Here is a 26,369-nt window from a genome sequence, read left to right on the forward strand (position 1 = left end):
TCATAGAGCTTTGGGTCTGATGGCAGAAGGCCATGGTCCAGTCTCTGTCTCTTATTTCATATCTCTGTGACTTTGGGCAAGTTATTTAACCTCTGTCTAGTTTATCATCTGTAAAGTAGGACTGATAAAATTACATTCCCTACCTCATAGGACCAAGGTGAGGAAAGTGCTTTGTAAACCTTAAAAGTGATATCTCAGAGTGAGATGATCAGTATTTGGCTTCTCTGGGGGCGTCTCAGTTTGAGCAAGTAATGTGAAGAAGAAACAGACAAAGCCTTGCTTCTGTCCCTTCTGTTTCTGCCCTCCAACAAGGGATCTTGTTGATGAGTTTAGCTCTTCACACACGTATGTCCTTATGTATCAACATCAGCCTTGCTAGCTGACCGCTTTTCAATGGCTTGTTCATCAGTTCCTGCTTGGCTTCTTTTTCCAGCCCAGACCTTCCCCTGTTCTGTCCCTTCTTAGCTGGAAAGGGTTTCCTGATCAGTCTTTCCAGTTGGCACCATTGCCCTCAGTCTCCCGAGAGATCTCCCAGAGCAGTTTCTATGAGAGATTTGTCTCTCATTTTGTGCTCACATCAAACTCTAGTCTTAAAGCAAAGTTGCTAATTGTGCACAGTGAACCTTCATGCGTTTCACTCTGATACCACATAGCAGTGACAAGCCACCCTCCCTTAGGTCAGAGAGCTGCTTCCATCCCTAAGCCAAACAAACAGACAAAAAAACCCCAGACATGAAATGGAAAGACTGTTCCTTCCCATCCCCTTCCACATTGGCACTTGCTCTGAGCTGCATGGACACTGTCTGGGTTTTCTGTGCCTGGGGCAGCAGGGCCAGGCATATGTCTGAGAGTTGGGGTAGGGGATGTGCCCATGCAGACCACCTGCCTACTACTTGACCTGAGATGTTTGGAGGCTGTGTCTGAACTTTATTAGGATCACTCGGAATACACAGGGAGCATATGTTACTTAGGATACCTGAAAGGAATAAGAGGGCCAGGGGGCCTGTGCAAAGGGCATTCTTTATACCATCTGGAAAATCGGAGTCTCTTTTTTTCCCCGCCTGTTCTGCCAGAGGGCTGTAAAGGACCTGTTTGCTGGCTATTCTCTTACACTGGTCGTACTTATCTTCTCCCTGCCCTTTTCCCCAGAGGCTGGTCCTGTTTCCCCAGATATATCTGGAGGGAACACCCCAAGCTGCCCAGTCAGTGCATGTTGCTTCTGGCCTCTTGTTTTCTTATCTGATGCTTCTGTGTTGCTTTTCCAAGGGGTGTGGTTCCCTATGTCTAATAATAGTCCATGCTGCCGTAGGGAATAGGCTACTTTGGATTCAGGGCCAGTGGTTGGTAAATTTCAGACCCTCCCTCCCGTGATCCTGCAGGGATTTACAGTCTCTGCTTGTTCTAAGTGATTCTAGCTGGAGCCAGCATCTGGACTAAGTCTGATTGAAAAGCTCTCCTTCCAAGGAGCTGTCTCTAATCCTCACAGATAACCTTGCCTGCTGGTTGGTGGTGGTTAATGTGCTCTCAAGGAAACAGAAGGCCAGGTGTTAAATGGCCCAAACTCTCAGAGGAGTATCCTGGAGGTTTAGGCACTGGAATTGTGGGGTATGCCCCTTTTAACATAGCCTTAAATTTCTTATTTAATGTGATCCTAGGCTTTAGAGCTAGAAAGGGACCTGAGAAAACATGTGGACTAGACCCTTGTTTTACAGCTTTGAAAGCTGAAGCCCAGAGTAGAAGTGTCTTAACCATGGGTATGTAGGTATTAAGTAGTACTGCCCATCTTTGGACTCTAAATCCACTGAATGACCTTTCTATTGCCTGAAGGCAGCGTGGCATAGTTGTGTTGTTTGTTCTAAAAACCTCTAGCTGGCTGGTTCTGATTTTGCCTCACTTACCGCATTGTTCAAAGGTGTGTCTTTCCTTTCTCCTCACAGGCTGATGAAGACCCCATCATGGGATTCCACCAGATATTTCTATTAAAGAACATCAATGATGCTTGGGTGTGCACCAATGACATGTTCAGGCTAGCTCTGCACAACTTCGGCTGAGCCTCCTCTTCCCAAGGCGCCCACGCTGTTTCCTTCTCTCTCCTCTTCCTGATATTATTCACACTTCCTCTCCCCACCCCCCTCAGAGCACTCCAAATATCATACACAAGCCTGCAAGGCCGCGGCGGGTGGACGCTGCCGTGGTGGCGGTAGCATCACTGTTTGAGTGTGTTGTGCATGATGTTTGGACGTTAGACTAGCTGCATCTGACAGGAGAAGTTTGTGTTGTACCAGCGCATGCCTTAGAAAGACTAAGTAATGCAAAAGGTTGTCTTTTTTTTTTTTTAATGTACTGACAAGTTGCTCTAGTAACCCAAAGAAACGAAGGAGAAAGCAGCAGCTGCGTGTGCAGCCCAGATCTTGATTTGTTCAGATGTTCCAATGCCTCATTATACAATAAAACCATGAAAATTTTCTTAACAGTTTACATTGTTTTAATTAGTTTAACTAGTTGATTATTTAGGGTATAAACAATTCAGTAGGTCATACTCTAATTTTGTTTTTGTCTTTAATTTTCCCCTAAACAATGTTCACAAAAAGAAAACCTCTGTAGCACTCAGCTTCCCTCTGCTTTGCTTCTTCCTGATGCATTGGAGCCTGAGAATTTCTGAAGGAATATTCCTTCTGTCTTCTTGGAGACCAGAAACACCTATCCCCAAGGCTTGGACACTCCTCATGGAGTGGAAGGATTAAAGTGTGCACCCTTGTTTGAGGTGTCAGCATGGCAGAGGCAGGGTGAGTTTCTGGTTTGAGTAGAGGTCTCTTCCTTTATCTTGTACCTTCAGGAATACTCAACTGCTCCCACAAATGTGCCCTTTCCAGCCTCTCTCTACTGTTTCCATCAGGTTCCATCTCCTTCAATCTGAGCATCTGTCTTTGCACATTATTCTCCCAAACTCAAGGATCTTAGTGCCAGGAAGGCTGATGTGTGGCCATGCTGCCCAGTGGGTTCTGTCAGAGCCTGACAGGAAGGACTCTGGTAGTTTCTCTTTGGCTTTAACTGTTTATGGAATCTCATTGGGTGTGTAAGAGAATCTGGGGAAGGTTAGCTCCTGTTCTGGATTAAAAGGGACAGAATGGGGATACCTCCTCCAGAGCTGCTGTCCTCTGCAGAAGTAGGTTCTTAAAGCAACTGAGTTGTCTCTCTAGAATGTGACCATGGAAGCAGCATTCATCTGAAAGGTCAAAGGATCAGAAAGAATAGGGATAAGGATTACTGTTGGAAAGGTTGATCCTCCCAGAAAGCAGCTTTGGCCTCTGGGGGCATCCTACCGGGCAGAGGACTGCTTCACTTTCCCATAGTGAATCTGGGGATATAATTCCACTCTCATACAAACCTCTTTGATTTTTGCCAGCCAGTGTTCTCTGTACTGACTCCAGTAATGCCCTGTCCTGGGGCCTAGTTTGAAAGTCCAATAAATCTCCTTTTGCCCCCCAGGGATCTCTAAGGTGCCTTGGCTTTTCCAGGGCTTGGCTTACAAAGATGTTTTTTGCTTCTTTATCTTAGTGATTCATTAAAAATTCCTTTTCCATTCTAATTTGGATCTGGGTGAAGGAAGAAAGCCCATGTGGAGATTTGGTGGGGTTTTTTTTCCAAGCTACACATGATCCTGTTCCTTGCCAGTTGCACTGTTAATGTGTACCCAGGATACTGCAACAAATAGACTACGTTGTAGGAAGACCAACACAGGATTGATTTAGGAGAGGAAAGGGGGGGGGGGGGGGCAGTGAGGTAACTTGTGGGAATTTGCTCTCTTATCCAGTGAGACACAATCATATGCCATTAGACAACAGGACCTTGATTACTTTGTTGGTATCTAGCTTTGTATTGAAGACATGGGAGAGAGGAGAAAGCCCCTTCATACTTCTGAAATTCCTGCATGCACACACCACTCTGCTAGGTTAATTTCTATCCATTTTCCTCTCCGGCACCACCACATAACCCAGACAGTCCTAAATCTATTTTCCTTAAGTCTGATGGACTAGAGGATACAAATTGAGTTCCCTCTGTGCTTCTGTTCTCTAAGAACGTCCCCCCAGAAAACAGTCTAAATAGGTAAATAGTCTAATGTTTCAGTGGTGAGTCCCTTGCCAAACTAGGAGTATGGAAAGGCAAGCAAGGGTGGCAGGACCTTTTATTAGGACCAAACTCAAACTCAATTCCTTTCTCCACCTCAGGACTTGAGCTGGTCTCCCATTTTATATACAGTGTTAAAACTATAGGGGCCCTCAGGTCATCTTGTTCAGTTCTCTCATTTTTCAGAGGTGAAATTGCTTGCTTAGCTAAGGTCAGCCTGGGCAGATAGCCAATGGAAGAGCCTAGGCGAGAACTAGCAAATCAACCATCTTTCCACAACAGGACGCTGCCTCTCAAAGGACCTTTCAGGCCCAACTTAAAGTAGTGAGTTCTCAGTGCACCAGCAGTTGCAGCATTGTCAGAAACTAGCGTTGAGCTGGCTTTTTGTACAGTGACGCCAACTGGCTTGCTTCTTCCCCACACTCACATCTCCCAACTCTGGGGAGGTGAGGGTAACCTTACTGAAATGAACCACTAATCCCTGCTTTGAAATGCCTGATGCCTGCAGGGGCCAGAGTTTTCTGCCTGTGATGTAAAACTAAGTTGTACATATTTATAACATGGTTTTCCTTCTATGTTTGGTTGTGGACTTGCCACCTTTTCTAGGGTAAGTTTCTTGAGTTGTGGGAACAGACATGCTATATACTTCGATACAAAGATGCTTCTGGAAGAAGTCATGGCTGTAAGATACTGTTTGACAGAGAGGATAAATCAGATGCCTAGTTACTTTCCACTGACCCAGTACAATCATGATAAACTATATATGAGAGCTGCAACGATATGCTTGTGCCTGAAAAGTGTCACCAATAAAGAGTTGGGTTTTTAATTTAAACAAAATTATTTTACTTGATAAGACAGAGGAATATCCAAACCTGGGAGAAGAGATGTCGGTGGAAGCCCAAAACCTGGGCTACCTAAGAGCCTCTCCTTATCCCTAGGAAATTTCATTCCAGGCAGGCCCCTCTTTGGAGACTTGAGTCCCCTTCATGGTGGCCTCCTTTGTCAGGCATGTACTGTGACCAGTATGTATCAGTGCAGGGTTCCAAGAGCCTCGTGGTCCTTTATCTTTGATTTTGAGTTTTCTGGATCCCTTGTCCTTTCTATAGACTTGGGAATGACGAGTTGACCACCCCACTTTTCAGAGAAGGTAGCAAAGAACTACGGTGCTGCTAGGAATTGATGCTAAACCTCTAAATGCCCAGTGCAATACTTTCTCGCTAGAGAAGCTCAGATTATCTCCAAAGAACCAAGTCCCAATCCCTGTAATCTCCTGAGTCCAGAGTTTATTCTGGGTTCATTTTTTCCCCCAAATGCTTCTTGTGCCAGACTGCATAATGTAAAGCTTCTTGGACATTTGAGAAAGACTCTTTAGCTAGTAGAAACTGGGATTGCGCTACTTCTGCTTCCTGGACTAATCCCTACAATTTCCCTTTCTCAGGCCTGGGGGCTTGGATGATTAGGTAAAACTCCCTGTAGGCATCTGTCTTTTGACAGCTACCGGGCATAGTGGAAAGGGTATTGAATTTGGAATCCAAGGATTTGAGTTTCAGTCTGTAGGGTTACTAACCACATAACCTGGAGCAAGTCACCTCTCTCCTTGAAGCCTCAGGGCCTTCACCTATAAAATGAGAGTTTTGGATTAGAAACTAAGGTCTCTCTAAACTCTCGAATATTCTGTGATTCTAATTGTAGGAGAAACCCCGGAGATCAGGGTTTGACATTTAGCTCGTCCACTTGTGTGACCATGGGCGGGCTAGTCATTTTTCCCTTTCGCCCCTCAGGTTACCCATAAGTAAAATAAGAGATTAGATTGGATGGGTGGTTATTAATGCCTGTGACTGTCAATGGGTCTGGTCTGTCTTTCTGTCCTGTATTGATGTGTGGAAAGACAATCTCATTAGAGTTCGTATGGGGAGGGACAGTGATGTAAGCCTCAGAATGACAGACTGCGTGTTATTAATGGAAAGAGGACTGGAACTGTAAGTCGAAAGGATCTGGCACCTCCTCGGTTCTCCACGAGGCCCTTGGCAAACTTGGGAGTTTACCTTTAGAAACTCGGTTTCCTCATATATGAAAACCTTGCACCTCTTGTAGGAAAATCCTTTGTAAATCTTATAGTGCCATATAAAGGGGCAGGAAAAAGCATTTATTGAGAACCTACAACGAGCAAATAAATGGCATTATTGACTGATCTAGAGCTTCTGATTCCAAATCCAGCGCTCTCCACCCTGCTCTTTACCAGGAGCCTCAAGGATTTGCGATTTCCCTCAGTCTTGGGATCTTTTAAAAGACACCATTCCGATTTGGGGGGTCAGCCGTTGGTCCAGGGCTAACCTTTGCCCTGGCCTTCATGAGACAGACAGGACTGCCGCGGTTGAGCCGAGGGATCGTTTTCTGTCCAGAAGCCATGGCAAGGACCCCATTCAGTGACCACCAGTCCTGCAGATGAGGAAACTGAGGTCCAGAGAAAAAGTGGCCTCCCAACATCGCAGGGGCAGGTCAGCATGGCCAGGACTCCAACCCGAGGGCAACGCTGTTCCCCCTGGACAAGCCGGGTGTCCTTGAGCCCCTTGAAGGACCCTTCTGGCCCGGTCATGCCGCGGTGGGCCATTTTAACTTGACTGAGGCTGCGCCTTCTCTGAGAGGAGAGAGGGAGAAACAAGCGCCGTCCTCGTCTTCCCCAGGACCCCGGCGGAGCCGGAACCTGCGCAGCCCGGAACCTTCGTGGGGCTGCGCGGGCTCCGAGGGCGGTGGGGGGAGCACGGCGCGCGGCGGACCGGAAGTGGAGGCGGTTGGTGGGGTTGGCGGGGCGGAGGGAGCGCCGAGGGAGCGAGCTAGCGAGCGAGGGGACGGACGGAGCCGCCTTGGCCGGCGCCGCCGCTGCGGAGGGGAGAGGAGGGGGAGGAGGAGGAGTGCCGGCGGTCCCGTGGCCCGGTCCGGCCCGGCCCGGCCCGGCCCGGTGGGGAGGACGTGAAGCAGGAGGAGGAAGCGGACGGTGACGGTGTCGGTGACGCCCTCGCGGAGCCGAGGCCCCGCAGCCCGGCCCCATGGCCTCTTCCTGCACCAGCATCGACATCGAGGACGCCACGCAGCATCTGCGGGACATCCTGAAGCTGGACCGGCCGCCCGGAGGTCAGGGGGCGCGGGCCGGGGGGAGGGGCGGGGCGAGGCCGGCCCCCGGGGGGCCGGACCCTGGAGACCATGTGACCAAGTCCCGTCTTACCTGTGGGGAAGCAGAGGCCCTCCCGGCCAAGTGACCAGGCCAAGGTCACCCGGCCAGGGTGCCAGCCCGGGCCTTCCCAGGCCGTGGTCAGTAAGCCTTGATGAAGCACCCTCCGTGTGCCCGGCGCCGGGCCGAGGGCTGGGGATACGAGGAAGGGCCGAGAGACGTGCCTGCCCTCCAGGAGCGAGCCCCCCGGTCTGCTGGGGGATTCCAGGGCCCTTTCCACACACCCCGCCGCCCCCCTCCCCCTCCAGGAGGGTGTCTTGGGGATCTTAAGATCCCTGCTAGTCGTGAAGAAGGGGAGGGGGACGATACTTCTCAAACCAGTTACCTCCCAAAGTGGTGAGGAGACGATGAAATGTCATATATAGATATTAAAAGCCTTTTGTCAACATTAAAACATCGTCTGCCTATGAGTTCCTGTTATACTACAAATTTGTAAAATCGGGCTCTGGGTTTCTCATCTGTTAAAAAATGAATGTACTGGATTAGATGATCTCTTAAGGTGCCTTTTTGACTCTAACTCTTAGTTTTTTCTTCCAGTCTCCTCAGCCTCCTTCTAGAGTTGATCCCAGTCATCTCATCTCTGGGAATGCAATGACATGGAATAAAAGAGCATTTATTAAGTCCCTACAGTGTGCAAAACACTGGAGACTGAAAGGATCTTCTCATTCATTATGGGGAGGTGGAGGAAAGGAGGAGTGTTACCTTTTATTGAGTAGTTTGCAGTTCCTGAGTCATAGATGCCCTTGGAGCTTGGGGGAGTTTATTCCTTTGCTGCCTTTTCCTTTCTCACTGCTATTCAGAGGTTTGTCTTGTGTCCATATAATCCTTGGGCCTCTGAGGGTCAGCTCTAGGCCATACTGCTTCATCCTTATGTTGGAGCAACTAGCTATATGGATCCTTCACCCACTTTGTGTATGAACATCTGATGTGAGTTGGTTATGCAGCATAAGGCCTAGTGGTCCTTAGCAGGCATTCCATTCCATCTCCACCCCCATTCTCCCTTTTTGAAAAGACAGCCTGTTCAGGGAAGCCAAAAATGGATAAGCAGACTGAACTGGAGTTTTTCATCTCCTTTCTCTCCTCTCTCCCCCTCCTCCCATCCCCTTTAAGTGTTCATTTCTTCCTGTGGAGCCACAGACAACACTCCTGTGTTTCATGTAGGCCAACTGAGGCAGATGGAGGAAGGGAGATGGTAGACTGTACAGATTAGTCTTGAGTTTTAACCAGGAGGTGGCCAAAGCATGAAGGGCAAACTGTTCCAGGTTCTGCAGACCAGCTGATTAGAAGGGCACAGACAGAAATCACTGTCAGGCCTAATAATCCCTTTTATTTGTCAGGCAGGGACCTTAGGCACGGGGTCTTCCCGCTTCCTCTACCAGCTAACTTAGTATACTCATTTCTCACTTAATACCCTCCGATGATCTCTGTTGAGCATTTCTTCCTTGCCTTAGTGGGGGGACCAGGCAGTCCTGGAGATGAACCTGCTTGGATCTCTAGTATCTCTACTCCTCCTGAGTAGCACTGAAGGCATTGCTGACAAGTCTGGCTTTGGCTTCACCTCTTGATTAGTTAGGTATTTTTTTTCCTTTTCTGCTAGGGGGTCCAAGGTTTTACTTATCTGAAGGATCTACAAAATGCCCAGCAGAAGCCCTCTCACTCCCATTCAGTTTGCTTGATTTACTTTTCTTAGTTATTGTAGGTTGGCTTTCACATAGGGTACTGCTGATACCTGTGGTGGTTTTGTAGAGCCCAGATCTGGCTCCCCTGCATCTCTGTAGGCTGTTGTTTATCCTGGGTACTACCTGCAGTGGGTAGACTTGAGTTTCTGTAGAAGGAACCAACTTTTGTGTTTGGGTGTTTGGGTGTGTGGGGCAGGCAGTTGTTAGAGCAACAGGCCCCTCTGTAAACATTTCTTCCAACTGTATGAAAGGAGTTCACAAGTAAGATTTCAGAGGAGCCAGTCTCATATCCCCTCAAAATCCTGTATGACCTTTTTATCTTTTCTGCTACAGAAGAAATTAGAAGTAGCGACCTTTAATCGCTCTCCTACTGCCAAGGACTTTCTCTTCAGGGCTCCTATTGTCTTTTGAGGCTTTTTTCCCTTTCATTTTGCAGTTAAGTTCTAAGCAGTATTCTGGTTAGGGTTATTCTCCATTCATGAAAATAGGTGACATTTACTTCCTTTTCTTCTATCCTTTGAAATGAGGTGAACAGGTGCCTAATGCCTCCTGGGCACCCTGGGTCCCTGACCTGGCTCTGAGCTATTGGAGATGGTTAATGTCTACGAAACAGCCATGGCAAATTACCCAAGAGTTTCCATGCATGTGTGTGCATTTCCATAGCCAGCCACAGAGCTGCTCATTCACTGGGTCCTGTGTGTTATCCCAAGGAAACTCATTCTGTTCCCTGTCTACATTCATTCCTGATTTCTTCCTGAACTCTAGTTCTAGAACTTGTTCTAGTTCTAGAATTAAGTTCTTTTGAACTCTCTCAGTCATGGTAACCTTCTTCATGCTATTTCCATGAGAGCTGGGGGTTTTGTTTTTGTTTTACATGTTAGGAGGGAGAGTTGTGAAAGGAGAGCACAGCAACAGGTAACCCAGTTGGGGAGAAAGCCAGGCCCTCAGACCCATAGCTGCCCCCCTCCGGGGTGGTCCTTAAAGAAAAGTAAAACAACAGTATAACTAACTTGGTCAAGTATCTATCAAGGGAGCCAGTACAGCAGTTACTTGTCTACTTGTCATAGTCTTTTTTAAATTGACATAGATAAATATTTTCCAAGTGCCTACTGTGTGCCAGACAGGTGTTCCTGGGAAGGCTTAAAGCTCATATTGTAAAAATTGTGTGCTGGATTTGGAGTTAGAAGACCTGGGTTCGAATCTTAGCTGAGCCATTTACAATCTGTGTGACCAAGGGCAAATCATATAACCTTGAGCAAATTCATTTTCTTTATGTGTAAAATAAGAGAGTTGGGTTAGATAATCTCTGTTGTCCCATACATCTCTCAATGTTTGCTCTCATTTGTAATCCTGAGTATGAGACATTGTCCCTGCCCTCAAGGAGCATACAGAATCCTTAGGGAGAGATTACTACATGAAAAGCTAAATGAGAACACAGGCAGGAAAGTGAGAGTGGTGGGACAGACAAGAAGCACGATAGGGATTTAGAGGACCCAAGATCACTTGGGGCTGAGGAAGGGCTTTGTGGAAGGGATGGCATTTCAGCTGGCTCTCAAAGGGTGGTGGGATTGAAGTAGGGGACAGAGGGAAGCAGCATGAACCAAAGCATCCAGGTGGGAGGGGCAGAGATGGTTAGGACTCAGAACAGTTAAGAGACAAACAATATCTTCCTTTTCCTCTGGCGTTAGGCTCAGGCACAGAAAGCCAGCGGACATCCAGCTCCTACAATGGAGATCTAAATGGACTTTTGGTGCCAGACCCCCTTTCTTCTGGTGATGCAACTGTACTATCCAAACCAAGTCACCGTGTAGCACCCTTGGCCAGCCTGGAGGAGAAGCAGGTCATGTAAGTGCTTTGGGCCATGCAGAATTGGAGCACAATGCAAAAAACATTGATGGAACATATACCTTGTCCAGAGCCCTAGGTTAGGCACTGTGGAGTGTACCGAGCTTAGATAAGAAATACTCTCTTTCCCTCTTGGAACTGACAGTAGTTGACTGTGACACCATTACAGACAGCTATACTATACTATGTTACATGACAACCTCATTACAGAGTTAAATTGTATCTGAACTGTAGGATCCTTTGAGAATTCACTTATCTGCATTGAGGGGACAAAATATAGCATCAACATAGGTTTAAAATTTTCATTTGTATTTCAACAAAATTAGGAGGAATATTAGGATTTAGTGCAAACTAGAATTTGGGTACAATATGGACCCAAATCTAGGCTACCTTTCCCCTTTCCCCTTATCCAAGTCTGACTTGGATAAAAACCTAAGCATGACCTCTGGTAGCATGCTGACGTCATTAGCCATCATAGTAAGACCAGAGTGGCATTTGCCAGGGTTTGTTTTCTTTCAGAGAGAGCTCCTTTTAAGAGGGCTGTTTGTATTGGGGCCAGCGTTTGCTGGACAGCTTTTGTCTAGTAGATCCCTTATATGTAAACTACCCCCGCACCCGTCCCATACAAGTATGGAATGACTAATGGCATGCTAGAAATGTACGAATAGCCAGCATTTACGTGGCGCTTACTGTATGCCAGTGCTGTGCTGAGTGCTTTACCCATATTATCTCATTCAGTTCTCACAGCAGCCCTGGGAGGTGGGAGCTGTTTTTACCCCACTGCTTTGAGCCACTTACCTCTTCTCTGAATAGGGTTAATAATACTTGTACTGCCTAAAATAGGGTTGTTTTGGGAAAAGTACATTGTAACCCTTTAAAATACTTCACAAGTGTAAGTTAGAGCATCAGACCTAGCTTATAGTTACTGCTCTGTCATTAATGGCCCAAGTCCACATACTCTCTGTCCTCAGCTGTAAAATTCGGGCGGTAGGATTGATGATATGTGTCAACTCTGACTCCTTCTCCCCTTCTCTGTAGGGTTGTGAATGAATATAGGGCACACTGAGGAATGGGGAATAGTTAGGGCAGTCCTTGAGGCCAGCCCAAGTGCAGCTGGTCCTGCAGGTGGTGGGAGGAGAGCTGGGAGGTAGGCTAAGTGGTTGGCCTTCCTTTTCTTGGTGGAAGCCTTCAGCCCCCTTCACAGATGTCCCTACACACTGGAGAGTTTTGGTGTCCAAGACAGAACTATGGGCTTCTCCTTTGTCTTTCCCTATCCAGATGCCTTTCTGGAGATGACAGCTCCACTTGCATTGGCATTTCAGCAAAGGAGGTGGAAATAGTGGCTAGCAGTGACTCCAACATCTCTAGCAAGGCTCGGGGGAGCAACAAGGTACAAAACGGCGACATTTAGCCCTAAAGGGACTGAGGAGGGGGACTTGGGGGGTATCGGAGGCAACTGGGTCGCCTCCTGTAAGAACTGCTGGAATGGTGTCACCAGTCTTTCTTTTCCATCTTTTTTTTTTTTTTTTGAGGGGGAAGGCAAGGCATTTGGGGTTAAGTAACTTGCCCAAGGTCATACAACTAGTAAGTGTCAGGTGTCTGAGGCCAGATTTGAACTCAGATCCTCATGACTCCCAAGACTGGTGCTCTATTCACTGCACCACGTACCTGCCCCTCTCTTTCCAACATTATCTGCTCTCCCATCTTTTCTGAGGGGCTCACCTGTTGGGTCATCCCTAGTGCCATTCCCTGTCTCTCTTTCCCTTCTTCTCTAGGCCTAACCTCAGGTGAAGAAACCTGAGTGGTGATGGGTGCCTGGGTTCTCACTTGAGGTATCTCCTTTCCCTTCTGCAGGATTAAAGGGCCCTGTAGGGGTGTTGAAGGGCCAAAGCCTCCCCAGGATTTGGTCAGCCTCTGTTCCCTCCATCCTGCCTCTGACCTCTTTGGACATGTTGGAAACCTGCAGGGCCCTTGTGGCCATGGAGAGGCAGACAGGAGGAGTGAGGCAAAGATTGGAGCCTGGGAGGGCCGCTGTTTTCTTTGTGGAATTGAGGGAGGGAGATGTGGCCTGAAAATGAGTTCTGTGGAGGTCACTATTCAGGACCTGGGACATTTTTCACTCTTGATCTCAGGTAAAAATCCAGCCAGTGGCCAAGTACGACTGGGAACAGAAATACTATTATGGCAACCTGATCGCTGTGTCTAATTCCTTTTTGGCATATGCCATCAGAGGTGAGCTGCTGCTCCTTGGGACCAGAGACTTTCTTAGCAAGAATTTTCCCCAGCCTTCTTACCAGGTTCTCCTGGGATCTGGCAGCACTGAGGCAGGTCACTTGGACTCTTTTCTTAGGCCCTAGGCCCCTAAGCAACCCCCTCTGAGACTTTAATTTCCCCTGCCTGGGAAGTAAGGCTGTTGCTTGCCCAAAGCAGATTCCTTAGTATGAGAAAAGCAATTGACTGCAGGAAACACCCAAGCTCTGTCCCCCCATCCCAGCTCTGACCTTTTAGGACACAGTGGAGGAATTGTCTGGGATGGCAGGGGCAGGGGATCATTGGTGAGTGGGCAGACTAGAGCCCTGTGGTTGGGTCAGAGGGATGGCTCTTCACAAGACTGTGGGGTGTTTGCTGGGGACCTGCAGAGTTGGGAGTTAGACAGAGGGAGGTCGGAAGCAGGCTGTGACTGGTGCCATTCATCTTTGGGCCCTGTGCTGGGGGAGCATTGGAGGGTGCTTGTGGGGCCTGGCCAGGAGTTACGCCCTTTGATGTCCGTAGGTGCCAGCAATGGCTCGGCCATGGTGCGGGTGATCAGCGTCAGCACAGCAGAGCGAACGCTGCTGAAGGGCTTCACGGGAAGCGTGGCTGACTTGGCCTTCGCTCACCTCAACTCCCCGCAGTTGGCCTGCCTGGATGAGTCAGGCAGCCTTTTTGTGTGGCGGCTGGCCATGGAGAACAACAAGATCCAGTATCCTTCCTTGGGTGGGTGGGGGTCTGCTGGGGGCACTCGGCAGGATTCCTTCATAATGTGCTATCGCTCTCTGGGGAGCTCCCACCCTCCTGGGTTCTGCCTGTTGGGCTTAGTGTTGAAGGTGGTGGGAACAACCAGGGGCTCAGACCTCTTCAGAGGAGTTAGGGAAGGGGAAAGCCAGGAACCTGCCAGGCCCTTAGCTTTGTTCCAGAGAGGAGATTGTGGTGAACATTAAGCGTTCAGAGGGCACACCATTGAATCACTTTCGAAGGATCATCTGGTGTCCTTATATCCCAGAGGAGAATGAGGAAAGCAGTGAGGAGGGCAGCCAGACTCTGGCCCTGCTACATGAAGACAGGGTAAGGGGCAAGGACTGGGAGGAGCCTATAGGCCAGCTGGGGTAGGGAGAGGGGGAGAGAGAAGATTTGCTGATGAGGAAGAACCCCCTATCAGCATGAAGGGATTAGTAAAAGACTAAAGCAGCCTTTCTTAGAAATTCCCAGCGGCCAAGCACATCTAATTGCCTCTTTCCAATTCTGTTGTTTAGGTATCAGGAAACCCAAATGATTGTTTTATTTTTTCTGCTGGATTTGGGAACTTCAGGACTTGTCTCAGTGACCATAATCTTTCTTGCCCCACCCTGTCACTCCAGAGCTGGAGAGCTAGTGCTTGTGTATAGAACCAGTGTCTCTCTGTCTCTGTCTCTGTCTCTTTCTTTTCCTCTTCTTTCCCCATTCTTTGTCTATCCCTTCCCCCTCTCTTTCCCTCTTCTTATCCTTCTCCATGTCTCTCTCCCTTCTTACCTCTCTCCTCTCTCTCATACCAGGCTGACAGCCTTGGAGTTCTCTGAAACAACCTACAGGATGTTCTAGCCATCCCTGGCTTCTAGGCTTGAAGCTTCCCTTTTCTCTGATGGTTCACCTCATTCTTCCTTTGCTTAGGCTGAGGTGTGGGATCTGGACATCCTCCGAGCTAACAACAGCTCCTGGCCTGTGGATGTCAACCACATCAAGGAAGGCTTCATTGTGGTGAAGGGCCATAGCACGGTGAGCAGTTGGGACCCTTTTCCAGGGGAGCTGGGAGGTACAGAGCCTCTGTCACCTTTATTCAGTCATGGACCAACAAACCCACATGTTGGGAACAGAGCCCAGAAATGCCAGGTAGTTTTAGAAATGTAGATTTTCCGAGGTCGTGTGGTATGACTTTTACCTGTGCAGGAGTCCATTCTATTGATCACCAAGCACTGAAGTGTTTGCCATGTTTCAGACATTGTATTATAACATTGTATTATATGGTTGGAATTCAAAAATAGGAAACTGTTAGAAATGAGCAACTCTAAGAGTCCTTCCAGAATTCAGTGACCATAACACTATCAGTGCTCTGACCAGAACAGTGTTCAAGAGAGTGCTTACATCTCCTTCAGGACACTTGCTCATTGGACTTGGGATCCTTCCACCCCTCACTACTGATCCAGTTTTTTCCACAGGAACTGTTGTCTAACCATGTCTCCCATATCTGTGTGCTTGATTCCTAAAACCCAAGTGTGGTATTTTACATGCATCCCTTTAAAATTTAATCTTATTAAAGTCAGATTGGTTTTTGAGACTACAGAGATTAGTTTGGATCCTGACTTGTCTTCCAGGGTGTGGGCTGTAGTTTTTTCCTTCAGTAAGTTTGATAGTCACGCCTTTATCCATATGTCATTTAAGTTATTAAGAAAAGTGTTGAATTTCAGCTCTGCCCTTGGCCTCTTAAAGGGAGCACACTTTAAAAACATAATCTGTACCTCATTAGAGTAAAATGTCTTTAAGGAGAATATGAAAATGATGCCTCACCCAGGAAGAACCTGGGACTCCTAATTACTCATCCCAACTGCAGGCATTCTCCTCTCAGAATTTATTGTTGGTTATGCATACATGTCTACATGTGTATGTCCAGATTCTGTCCTAACAAACGATCCATGAAATACATGTTTTTCTTCTATGCTGTAATGTGTCTCCTGGTGCTGCGTGTCCAGCACAGTGCAGAATCTATGCTGATGATGACTGTTGATTATTCCCTTCTCCTCTTGGTTCCTGGGGTTGGATAGTAAGTGGTTGGGTCTTTTTCCTCCTAGTGCCTGAGTGAAGGAGCTCTCTCCCCCGATGGGACTGTTTTAGCCACTGCAAGTCATGATGGCTTTGTTAAGTTCTGGCAGATCTATATAGAGGGCCAAGATGAGCCAAGGTAAGGCAAGTCTGGGGAGATGGAAGTGGATTGGTATTAGAGACTGGCTTCAGGCTGGGTACGTCAACTTCTGTGGTGCTGATGACAACCTGTGTACCAGGACCATCTTCCCACGATTTTCATTGCAGATGTCTTCATGAATGGAAACCTCATGATGGCAGGCCTCTGTCCTGCCTCCTGTTCTGTGACAACCACAAGAAACAAGACCCTGAGTGAGCCTGCCCCCTCCCTCTCCCTTTACTTTGGGGCCCCCCAGAAGGTTCAGGTCAGGAATATTGGGGGTGAGTGGGGGAGGGTGGTCGTAGAGTGAGCCCCATGGAGCAGAGGAGAGGGAGAGATCACCAGTGGAGGAGGGCAGGTGGGGAATGGCAAATAAGGCCCCACGAGCCCATGCCCACTCCCCCACCCCACCCCCAAGCTCCTCCTTGTTTCGCAGAGTCCCCTTCTGGAGGTTCCTCATCACAGGAGCTGACCAGAACCGGGAGCTGAAGATGTGGTGCACAGTGTCATGGACCTGCTTGCAGACCATCCGGTGAGTGAGGTCTGGGCCAGAGGCAGGGAAAAGGTGCCATTCTGGAGGCTCCCTTTGCACTAATGCCTGTCTCCTCTGTATCCCCTTAGCTTTTGTCCAGACATATTTAGCTCAGTGAGTGTGCCTCCCAGCCTCAAGGCCTGCCTGGACCTTTCAGCTGAATACCTGATCCTCAGTGATGTCCAGAGAAAGGTAGGAGATAGCTGTGGAAGATAGGGCTTACCCAAGAGTTAGATGGATCTAACACAGTCTGAGCCCTCCCTTGGATCCCATGCACAGGTGCTGTATGTGATGGAGCTGCTGCAGAACCAGGAGGAGGGTAGGGCCTACTTCAGCTCCATTTCTGAGTTCCTGCTCACTCACCCAGTGCTGAGCTTTGGCATCCAGGTGGTGAGCCGCTGTCGACTTCGGCACACTGAGGTTCTCCCAGCTGAGGAGGAGGGTGATAGTTTGAGTACAGGTGAGACTAATTTAACATATTACCCCTCCTGTTCTCCCCCACCCTCCCACTCCCACTGAGGCAAATCAATTGCTCCAACTCGGCTCTGGGAGCCACAGAAATGGGAGGGGAAAAGGGGCTGCCCCTGAGGCCATGTCGCTGTCTTTACAGAGGGTTCCCATGGTGCTGGGGCAGTGGAGTCAGCAGCTGGTGTCCTTATCAAGCTCTTCTGTGTCCACACCAAGTAAGCCTTTCCCCCCAGTAACCTTTGGGTCCATCTCAGCTGAGGGACTGTGAGCCCCCCAGCACCTGGGGTCTTTGTGAGCCCAGAGGCTCATGTAGAGGAGCACTGAGTTTTCTTTCCCTGACACAGGGCCCTGCAGGATGTCCAGATACGCTTCCAACCCCAGCAGAGCCCTGATGTGGTGGCCCCACTCCCTTCCCACTCGGCCCGAGAAGACTTTGGTGAGTGGTGGGGCTCAGAATCCTTATGGCAGAGCAAAAGGGGAAGGGGTCCAACTTTGTTTTCTGTCTTTCTCTAAAGGGGTCAAGTCTCAGGGATGCTCTTTTCCTCCCTCAGGGTTTGGAGAGCACCTGCCAGAACTGAACTCAGAGAGTCTGGCCTCTGGCCAGGGTTCTGGCCAGGGCTCTCAGCCTGACCTTCGGCGCATTGCTGACCTGCCTGTCCCTTCCGACTTTCTCAGCCTGACTAATGAGGCCAAGCCCAAGCTTATGACTCCTGATGCCTTCATGACTCCGAGTGCCTCTCTGCAGCAGGTATAGCCTGGGTAGAGGGAGGGGCTGCCTTCATCACAAGGGTAAAGAGACTCAGACCCAGGAAAGATGAGTAACTTGTCCAAGGTTACAGAGCTCTGGACCCTTCTTGGCCTGTGGGTTGTCAGGTCAGCTGTGCCACCCTCCTCATGTCGTTTCCCTGTAGATCACAGTGTCCCCTGGAAGCAGTGGGAGTTCTTTAACAGCTGTGACATCCTTGAATACCACCTCGGCCACAGACACGACCATGCCCAGGTAAGAAGGAGGATCCCAGACTTGCAAAAGGCCATTAAGGGATCAAGAGTTAAGGGTTAGAGGACTTCTCTACAGCATCAGCCTTTTTCCCCTAACCCAGGCCACCTGAGGAGCTGACTCTGAGCCCCAAGCTGCAGCTAGACAGCAGTCTGACCCTGAGCAGTAGCAGTAGCAGCCTTCAGGCTAGTCCCCGTGGCCACAGCGTCCTCATACCAGGCCTCTCTGATAAACTAGCTACCAAGGGGCCCAGCCAGGTGGGTGAGCACCTTCTGGGAAGTGGAATGAATGGGGGTCAGGAGGGAGACGGGCAGTGGTTAAGTGGGAGCTCTTTGAGCAGGTCCCACAAGGGAACTCATCACTGTCCCTGGAGCTGCAGGAGGTAGAGCCCCTAGTGGTGCCACAGGCCTCTCCGACCCGGGCCCGCTCCCCCGACGTCATCTCCTCAGCCTCCACAGCCCTATCCCAGGACATCCCTGAGATTGCCTCAGAGGCTCTCCCCCGAGGGTTTGGCACCACCGCTCCAGAGGGCCTTGAGCCTGACAGCATGGCATCTGCTGCCTCGGCCCTCCACCTGCTGTCTCCCCGGCCCCGGCCCGGCCCCGAGCATGGCCCCCAGCACAGCCTGGATGGGAGTCCTGGGGAGGGCGAGAAGCGGAGCACACCTTCCCTGCTGGAGACAGCATTGAGCCAGGAGTCCGGCGCTGCAGACAGCAAGGCCTGGCCTGCCGCCCCTGATATCACCCGGGAAACCCGCAACAGCCTGGCCGACAGGTAAGGTCCTGCCTGCTCTGCCCTGTCTCCCTCCCCTCTAGCTCCACAGGTGTAGGAGGGGCGTGGGGTGATCCTTTGCTCTCTGGCCTTTTTAAACATGTCCTCCCTCCCCCTCAACTTCCCACACAGTCCCAGGGATGACGTTCAAGAGAAGCACAAAGGCTCTTCCTACCACAGACATGCCTACCATCTGCTGCAACAGGACAGTCAAGATGCCAGTGCTGAACAGAGGTGCCACCCTCTCCCCCACCACTCGCCCTCTCCCTGGCCATCCCTACAGTGACCTAGCTCAGGGCCCCTGGGCTGCTGTGTCTTGACTCGCCTCTGTGGTGACCATATCCATCTTTTCTGTGGGTGATGTTGGGCAGTGTGAACAAGGAGGTGCAGAAGAGGGTGGTGTTAATTGCCTTCTCCTACCTCAACAGTGACCATGATGATGAGGTGGCCAGCTTGGCCTCAACCTCAGGTGGCTTTGTCGCCAAGGCAACAGCCCCACGACTGCCAGTGAAGGACTGGAAAACCAAGGGGTCTCCCAGGGCCTCACCTAAGCTGAAGAGAAAGGGCAAGAAGGATGATGGGTAGGTGGAGCCATAGGGCAGCCGGGTGGGGTCATTGGCCATTGCCCTGGCCTCTTCCCTACTTTTCCCTGGTTTCCACCTCCTGGAGGTCCCCTGTGATCAGGTCTCATCAGACTCTTTTCTTGTTGCAGGGATTTGGCGCAAGGCCCCTGGCTGGTAGAACACCAGGTGAGCTCAGAGTTCCCCCAGGCATTCCTCTCCCTAGGTCTTTTTCTCTCCTTCCCTGCCTATCTGGGTAGCTCCTCAGACCAAGACTTCTCTCTCCCCGGGACATCTCAGAAGGCTGCCTTCCAAGCAGGGCAGGATTCAGAGACATTCTGGGTCATGCCTGAAGCAAAGCAGGAAGAAGAGGGCCTGGTACCTTCATCCTAGGGTGATATGCATGTCCCCATACCAGGCAGCAGAACCTCCTGAAGAGTGGTTGGCCCTGGTTCGAGGGCAGCAGCGGGAGCTTGCTGAGCTGCGGCAGAGTCATGCCGAGCTACTACAGCGACTGACAGACCAGCTGGACTCCGTGCAGAGCTCCATCATGGGCCATGTGGAAAGAGTCCTGGAGTCTCGACAAGAACACGAGCGTATCCTTGGGGCAGGCTCTAGGCTTTGGGGCCAGTGGAAGGGGTCATCTGTCTGCATACTTGCAGGTGCCAGGTGAGGGGCTTCTTCTAGGAACTGCCAGTGTGGTCATGGCAAAGAAAGAGCTTGGATGTGCACTCTGGATACTTAGCTTTGGCTCCCAGCTGTGACACTCAAGGCGAGTCATTTTGATTCTCTGCACCTCAGTTCTTCTCCTTTGTAAAATGGGAACAATTATCTGTGCATTACATACAGCCCTGGGTTATTTGGGGAATGTCCAAAGGCTTAAAGCTCATGCTTGCTTAGAATGTTTTAGGAGACCCTGTGGGCTTCTTCCACAGTCTCTACTAGAGGCATGTGGAGGGATGGTGGTGGAAGTTGCTTGGAAGTTGCTTGGCCACTGTTGGGCCTACTCAGATCCTTAGCCAGCAATTTAGAGAGACGGTTAGAGCGGGCCCTGGCTGAGGGGCAGCAGCGCAGCGGACAGCTGCAGGAACACTTGTCACAGCAGTTGTCTCAGGCTCTGTCCTCAGCTGTGGCAGGCCGGCTGGAGCGCACGGTTAGAGAGGAGATGAAGAAAACGATTCCTCAGTGTGAGTACAATGGTGTTTGTGGGCATCAAAGAGGGAGGTATAGGGGCAAAAGAACTTAGCAACCCTGGAGCCCCTCTTTTCCTGCCTAGCCTACCAGCTCAGTCCAGTGCCCCAGCCCACACTATCCCTTTGCTGTTTCTGCTCTGGCACAGGCGTCTCCAAAAGCTTGGAACCAGTGACGAGCCAGCTGAGCAGCACTGTGGCAGCCAAGCTGACAGCAGTAGAAGGCACCCTCAAGGAGAATGTCACCAAGCTGGTCAAGTCCAAGGTGTGGAGCCTGTCCCAGGGGTTCTTAGAACATCCAGTGAATCTGCAGGTGGAGGTCGGGAGCTTGTTTCTCCTCATAGAATAATTCATGTGCTGCCGCTTGCTCTTCATCACTTTCACCAGAATTTGACTGACACAATTGCCCGTGCGGCAGCAGACACGCTACAGGGGCCCATGCAGGCAGCCTACCGAGAGGCCTTCCAGAGCATAGTGCTGCCCACTTTTGAGAAGAGCTGCCAGGCCATGTTCCAGCAGATCAATGACAGCTTCAAGCTGGGGACCCAGGAATGTGAGTGAAGGCCTCACCTTCCCTGCCAAGCCTGCCCCTCTGCTCTGCGGGGCAGCTCCTGGACCCTTTCACCTTCAGTCATGGTGCCCCATTCAGAATCTGTGTCCTCGTAGTCTGGCGTCTTGGTGATAACCAAACTCCCTCTCCATCCTTCTTGTCCTCTTCAATTTCAGACCTGCAGCAGTTAGAGAACCACATGAAGAGTCGGAAGGTGAGAGAGCAGGAAGCGCGAGAGCCAGTGCTGGTGCAGCTTCGAGGGTTGGTGGGCACCTTGCAGAGTGCCACAGAGCAGATGGCAGCCACTGTGAGCAGCAGTGTACGGGCCGAGGTCCAGCACCAGCTCCACATTGCTGTGAGCAAGTGAGTCAGGGACAGGAGCCCCCACAGAGGAGGAGAAGGGGGCTCTAAGGTTGTATTGTTCAGTGACCCACAGGCATGGTGCAAAGAATGAGGTCTAGATGGGGCCTGAGGGGACCTGCAAGTAGAAGAATTTGCCCAAAGTCACTCAGCTAGTCTATAGATCCTGGGCACCAGGGGAGGGGCCAGCCCAGGGGTCTGTTGTGCATGATAGGAAGCAAAATTTGCATTTGTTCCTCTACCAACTCTGGATCATTTTGGGCACTTGCCATGTCCCCTCTCTGGGTCTCAGTTTTCTTAGGTTTCCAGAGGCAGATAGTGACCCACTGGTTGGAGCACTGGGTCTGGAGTCAAGGAGACCCTAAATTCAAATTCATCCTCAGCTGCTTACTACCTGTATGAACCTGGGCAAGTCACTTAACCTCTGGCTGCCTCAGTTTCCTTAACTATAAAATGAGGATATTAATAGCACCTACTTCCCTAAGTTGTTGTAAAGATCAAGTGAGATAATATTCATAAAGTGCTTATTAGCACAGTGCATGGTACATAGTAAATTAATCACTTAATAAATTCTCCTTCCCTTTCCCCCTTTCCCTTGTAAAATGAGAAGTTTAGGCTAAATCTTTTTAACTCTTATTTTTTTCTCATTTAACAAGCATTTAATTTTTCTTGTTTCTTTTTTTTTGGTTTTGTTCCAGATTTATTAATTTGTTTTCAGTTTTCAACAATCACTTTCATAAATTCTAAATTTTTTCCCTCTCCCTCTCTTCTCCCTCCCCAAGATGACATGCAGTCTTATATGGGTTCTACACAAAGCATTTAATTTCTTTTCCTCCTACCTCTACCTTGGCCTCCAGTTTAAAAAAAAAAATCCAAAATCCAAAATTCTTGAACAAATACATATAGTCAAACAAAACAGATTACTTACATTAACCATATCCGAAAGTGTATTTTTCTTTCTACATCTAGCATAGTTCTTCAGTGATCCTCTGGAACTGTGCTGGGTCTTTTCATTGGCCAGAAGTCTTAAGTTTGTGAGAGTTATTTGTCTTTATGCTTTTGTTAGTTCATATCATTTCTTATAGCACAATAGTATTCCATCACATCTGTGTAACCAGAGCTTGTTCAGCCATTCCCCAGTTGGTGGGCATCCCCTCAGTTTCCAATTCCACAAAAAGAGCTGCTATAAATATTTTCGTACAGATGAATCCTTTTCTTTTTTCTTTGATCTCTTTGGGTTGTAAGCCTGGCGTCTCTGAATCGAAGACTTCGCATCACTTAGTAACTTTTTGTCAACATTGCATTCATTAATATGCCTATTCTCCTATCGTCCCACTAGTATTTGTCATTTTCTTTTTTTCTTAATTATTTTTGACAATCTGATGGGTATGAGGTAGAACCTCTCAGTTATTTTGATGGAGGTTTCTCTAATTATTAGTGATCTGGAGCAGTTTTTTCATTTTGCTGTTAATAATTTAGATTTTTTGCTCCAAAAAATTCTTATTTTTATTATTCCATTTTACCTTTTATCATTGGGGAAAGGCTCTTATTCTTAAAAATTTGAATCTGTTCTTTATACATCTTGGAAATGAGACCTTTATGAGAGAAACTTGTTGCAAAGATTTTTTTCCAAACTTTCCCTTCAATTTTCAGTTGCATTGATTTTGTTTACATAAAAACTTTTTAATTTTGTGCAATTGAAATTTGTACTGGACAGTCTTTTTTTTTTTAATTTTCAAAATTCACTTCCATAAGATTATGAGTTCCAAGTTTTCTCCCCATCTCTCCCCTCCAACTACCCCAAGACGGCACGTAATATATAAAGAAGAATTAGAACCAATGGGAGAAATCACAAGAAAGAAGAAACAAAAAAAAGAAAGGATAAACAATATGCTTCGATCTGCATTCAGGTCCCATAATTCCTTCTCCACATGTAGACAGCATTTTCCATCTTGAGTCTTTTGGAATTGTTTTAGATCATTGCATTGCTGAGAAAAGTCTGTCAGAGTTGGTCATCGAATACTGTTGCTGTCGTGTTACAATGTTACAACATTGTCATACAGTGTTCTCCTAGTTCTGGTCGCTTCACTCAGCATCAGTTCATGCAAGTCTTTCCAGGTTTTCCTGAAGTCTACCTGCTCATCATTACTTATAGCACAATAGTATTCCATTATATTTATATGCCACCATTTGTTCAGCCATTCCCCAATGGATGGGCATCCCCTCAATTTCCAATTCTTTGCCATCACAAAAAGAGCTGCTATAAACATTTTTGTACATGTGGATCCTTTTCCCATTTGCATTATCTTATTGGGATACAGTCCTAGAAGTGTTCTTGTGGGGTCAAAGGAAATGCACATTTGTATAGCCCTTTGGGCATACAAACTGAACAGTATTAAAGGCTGTTCATGCTGACATTCTATGGGTCACTGTAAGTAGCCTGAGTCTATGCCTTCATTTTCCGCCTGTCTTCTCCTCACCCAGCATGCAGGAGTCGATCCTCTCTCAGGTTCAGCGCATCATCAAGGGGGAGGTAAGCCTGGCCATGAAGGAGCAGCAGGCGGCAGTCACTTCCAGCATCATGCAAGCAATGCGCTCTGCTGCTGGCACACCCATCCCAGCTGCCCACCTTGACTGCCAGGCCCAGCAGGCACATATCTTGCAGATGCTCCAGCAGGGCCACCTCAACCAGGCTTTCCAACAGGTATGTTCCTGGCTGGAGACTGTGCTGCAGTGTGCCAGCAGGGGGAGCAGGCAGACCTGTGCTAGCTCGGAGCCTCAGCACTTTCCTGGTCCTGTATCCTCTCCTGTGTGTGCGCACACATCCCTGCCCTCCCTCTTTCTTCTCCCTTGTTAACTCAGTTCCCTTTCTCCTCACTTCTGCCTCTCCACTCACTGCTTTACCTGCCTCTTTCACCACCTCCCTGCTCTCCCTCATCTCCAGATACTCCCTGATCCTTTATTCCTATTCCAGTGTTCTGCCCTCGAATGTCTTCCTTCATGTGTCCTCTCAGAATTTTTCCCCTCATCTCTTCTCACCATCCACCCTGTCTCCTCAGGCCCTGACAGCAGCTGACCTGAACCTGGTGCTCTTTGTGTGTGAGACTGTAGACCCACAGCAGGTATTTGGCCAGCCACCTTGTCCCCTGTCCCAGCCTGTCCTGCTTTCCCTCATCCAGCAGCTCTCCTCCGACCTGGGAACCCGCACAGAGCTCAAATTCAGGTCAGTGTGGGCGTAGCAGGGCACTCCATCAGGAACACAGTGGACTGTGCTCCTCACCTTGCCCCAGGAACCAACTAGGGAATCTGTAGCAAAGGTTAATGTGCCTGTGGACTTCCACCTCCCCTGTCCGCAGCACAGGGGACCTGACAGCTCACAGAAGGTTAGAATACTCCCTTCATCAAACATAGGAGATCCCAGAGGCCACAAGCTGCCAAGTGGAGCCTTCCTTACCTCTGACTCCAGCCTCTCTTCTTCACCCATAGCTACTTGGAGGAAGCTGTGATGCATCTGGACCATAGTGACCCCATCACCAGGGACCATATGGGCTCAGTCATGGCCCAGGTGCGGCAGAAGCTATTTCAGTTCCTACAGGCTGAGCCCCACAACTCACTCAGCAAGTCCGCCCGGCGTCTCACCATCATGCTGCAGGGCCTGGCTGTCCCTGGCCTCAACTAGGTGGACACAGGCACCTTAGGTGACCCAGAAGAGGAGGAAGGAGGGGTTGTAGTACTTAACTATGATGACTCCAGGCCTTGGGGACTTGTTGATAAAGAAAAGTCCAAAGCCAGAACTTTGCCAGCCCCTCCTTGCCCCTTGTCTGTCAGAGGACCATAACTGACCTTGGGGGATCAGCTCTGGTGATGCCTCTGGAGCAGAAGAGGTCTCCCTCCTTTTCCCTCAGATTGACTCTTCATGCTGAAGGGGCTGTGGTTTCCAGCTCTGACTAGGGAGGCTGGGGAATCTGGGCATGCCCCCCGCTCCAGGCTCCATCAATTAGGGAGCATGTTTCCAGATTCAACTATTATAACTTGAGTTGAATTTTACACGTTCCTTTTTACCTCCAATTTGGATCTTTCTGTTTTTGAGAAACATTGAACAAAAATTCAATTAAATGCTTTTTAGATAAAACCTGTGCTAGAATGTCCTGTTTCTCTCCTTGCTATGCTTTAGCCCTATAGGCCAAACACAGGTTTCTTAAAGAGCTAACTGAGGTAGGAAGGGACCTGGAGCTCTCCCAGAGCCAGTGTTACTAAAGTGCTATCTCCACCCTCCCTTCTCTCTCCTCTACTATCTTGGACTTGGATCTTCCTTCCCTTTGTTTTCCACACTACCCCCTACCCCAGCTGAACCTGCTAGTGTACATACACCATTTGGAACACTAGCACTTCCTGGGAGATGTTTAGAAGACATATCTTTCTTTTCATAAGAGAATTTGGTCTTCTTGATGTGTGTGGTCGTCCTCTTGATGTGCGTGGCCAGCCTCTTGTATCTGGTGTCTGCTAGTTAGCAGCAGGGTGAACCTAGGGCACCTTTGCCCTATTTTCCAATCTGCTGGGGCAGCCACCCCCTGCTCCTGTCTCTGATTTTCTAGCAAATCCTCATGCCCATGTTGAGCTCCCCTGCACTTAATTTAAGGCTCTCAGTTTTCTGTGGACAAGGGGGGTGGTGGCATTGACATCCTATGGAGATGGAATGATGGGCCGGCGGAAACATCCTGTCCTGCCAGAGGGGGGCAGAATTGATTGTCAGTGGAGGCCAGCAGGTGGGAGACAATATTGACATCTGTGGGGCCGGGGTGGGGGGAACAGAATTGACACACCTGGGGGGAGGGGAGGTACATTGATAATCTGTGGGGCTGGGGGGGG

General features: G+C 49.1%; 2 protein-coding genes across 11 annotated transcripts in view; both read left to right on the forward strand.

The window, feature by feature from the left end:
• The window catches only part of NUTF2 (nuclear transport factor 2), a 30,674-nt gene extending 28,203 nt beyond the window's left edge, over positions 1–2,471 (forward strand). For all 8 annotated transcript variants that reach the window (XM_072636123.1, XM_072636122.1, XM_072636117.1 and 5 more), the window contains one exon: positions 1,938–2,471. In XM_072636123.1, coding sequence (XP_072492224.1) covers positions 1,938–2,051 — 114 coding nt within the window. In that variant the 3' untranslated portion in view covers positions 2,052–2,471. The remainder of the gene's footprint in view (positions 1–1,937) is intronic.
• Positions 2,472–6,967: 4,496 nt separating this feature from the next.
• On the forward strand, positions 6,968–25,632 carry EDC4 (enhancer of mRNA decapping 4). Of its 3 annotated transcripts, none has more exons than XM_072636114.1 (29): positions 6,968–7,260; positions 10,725–10,881; positions 12,160–12,271; positions 13,014–13,113; positions 13,654–13,843; positions 14,058–14,205; positions 14,788–14,892; positions 15,963–16,072; positions 16,201–16,284; positions 16,509–16,604; positions 16,694–16,796; positions 16,884–17,064; positions 17,215–17,287; positions 17,417–17,508; positions 17,624–17,820; positions 17,984–18,072; positions 18,173–18,326; positions 18,410–18,843; positions 18,973–19,074; positions 19,269–19,421; positions 19,553–19,589; positions 19,819–19,996; positions 20,432–20,587; positions 20,740–20,855; positions 20,978–21,143; positions 21,317–21,503; positions 23,985–24,204; positions 24,560–24,723; positions 24,987–25,632. In XM_072636114.1, the coding sequence occupies exons 1-29, from the start codon at positions 7,176–7,178 to the stop codon at positions 25,177–25,179; spliced, it is 4,182 nt and encodes a 1,393-aa protein (XP_072492215.1). In that variant the 5' UTR covers positions 6,968–7,175; the 3' UTR covers positions 25,180–25,632. The 3 variants fall into 3 exon arrangements, with proteins under 3 accessions (XP_072492215.1, XP_072492214.1, XP_072492216.1); XM_072636113.1 differs by having other exon boundaries at positions 7,063–7,260; positions 16,491–16,604; XM_072636115.1 differs by having other exon boundaries at positions 7,063–7,260; positions 16,491–16,604; positions 18,449–18,843.
• The last annotated feature ends 737 nt before the right edge of the window (positions 25,633–26,369 follow it).

The sequence above is a fragment of the Notamacropus eugenii genome, chromosome 1 (assembly GCF_028372415.1).
Source record: "Notamacropus eugenii isolate mMacEug1 chromosome 1, mMacEug1.pri_v2, whole genome shotgun sequence".
Taxonomy (NCBI): Eukaryota; Metazoa; Chordata; class Mammalia; order Diprotodontia; family Macropodidae; genus Notamacropus; species Notamacropus eugenii.

What these genes read in the sequence shown, in the direction of transcription:
- EDC4 (XM_072636113.1), top strand. Translation starts at nt 7,176, where the DNA reads ATGGCCTCTTCCTGCACCAGCATCGACATCGAGGACGCCACGCAGCAT. An exon ending in AGGCTCGGGGGAGCAACAAG is followed by an intron (nt 12,272 to 13,013) that starts GTACAAAACGGC and finishes TCTTGATCTCAG; the next exon opens with GTAAAAATCCAGCCAGTGGC. An exon ending in CCAAGCTGGTCAAGTCCAAG is followed by an intron (nt 20,856 to 20,977) that starts GTGTGGAGCCTG and finishes CACTTTCACCAG; the next exon opens with AATTTGACTGACACAATTGC.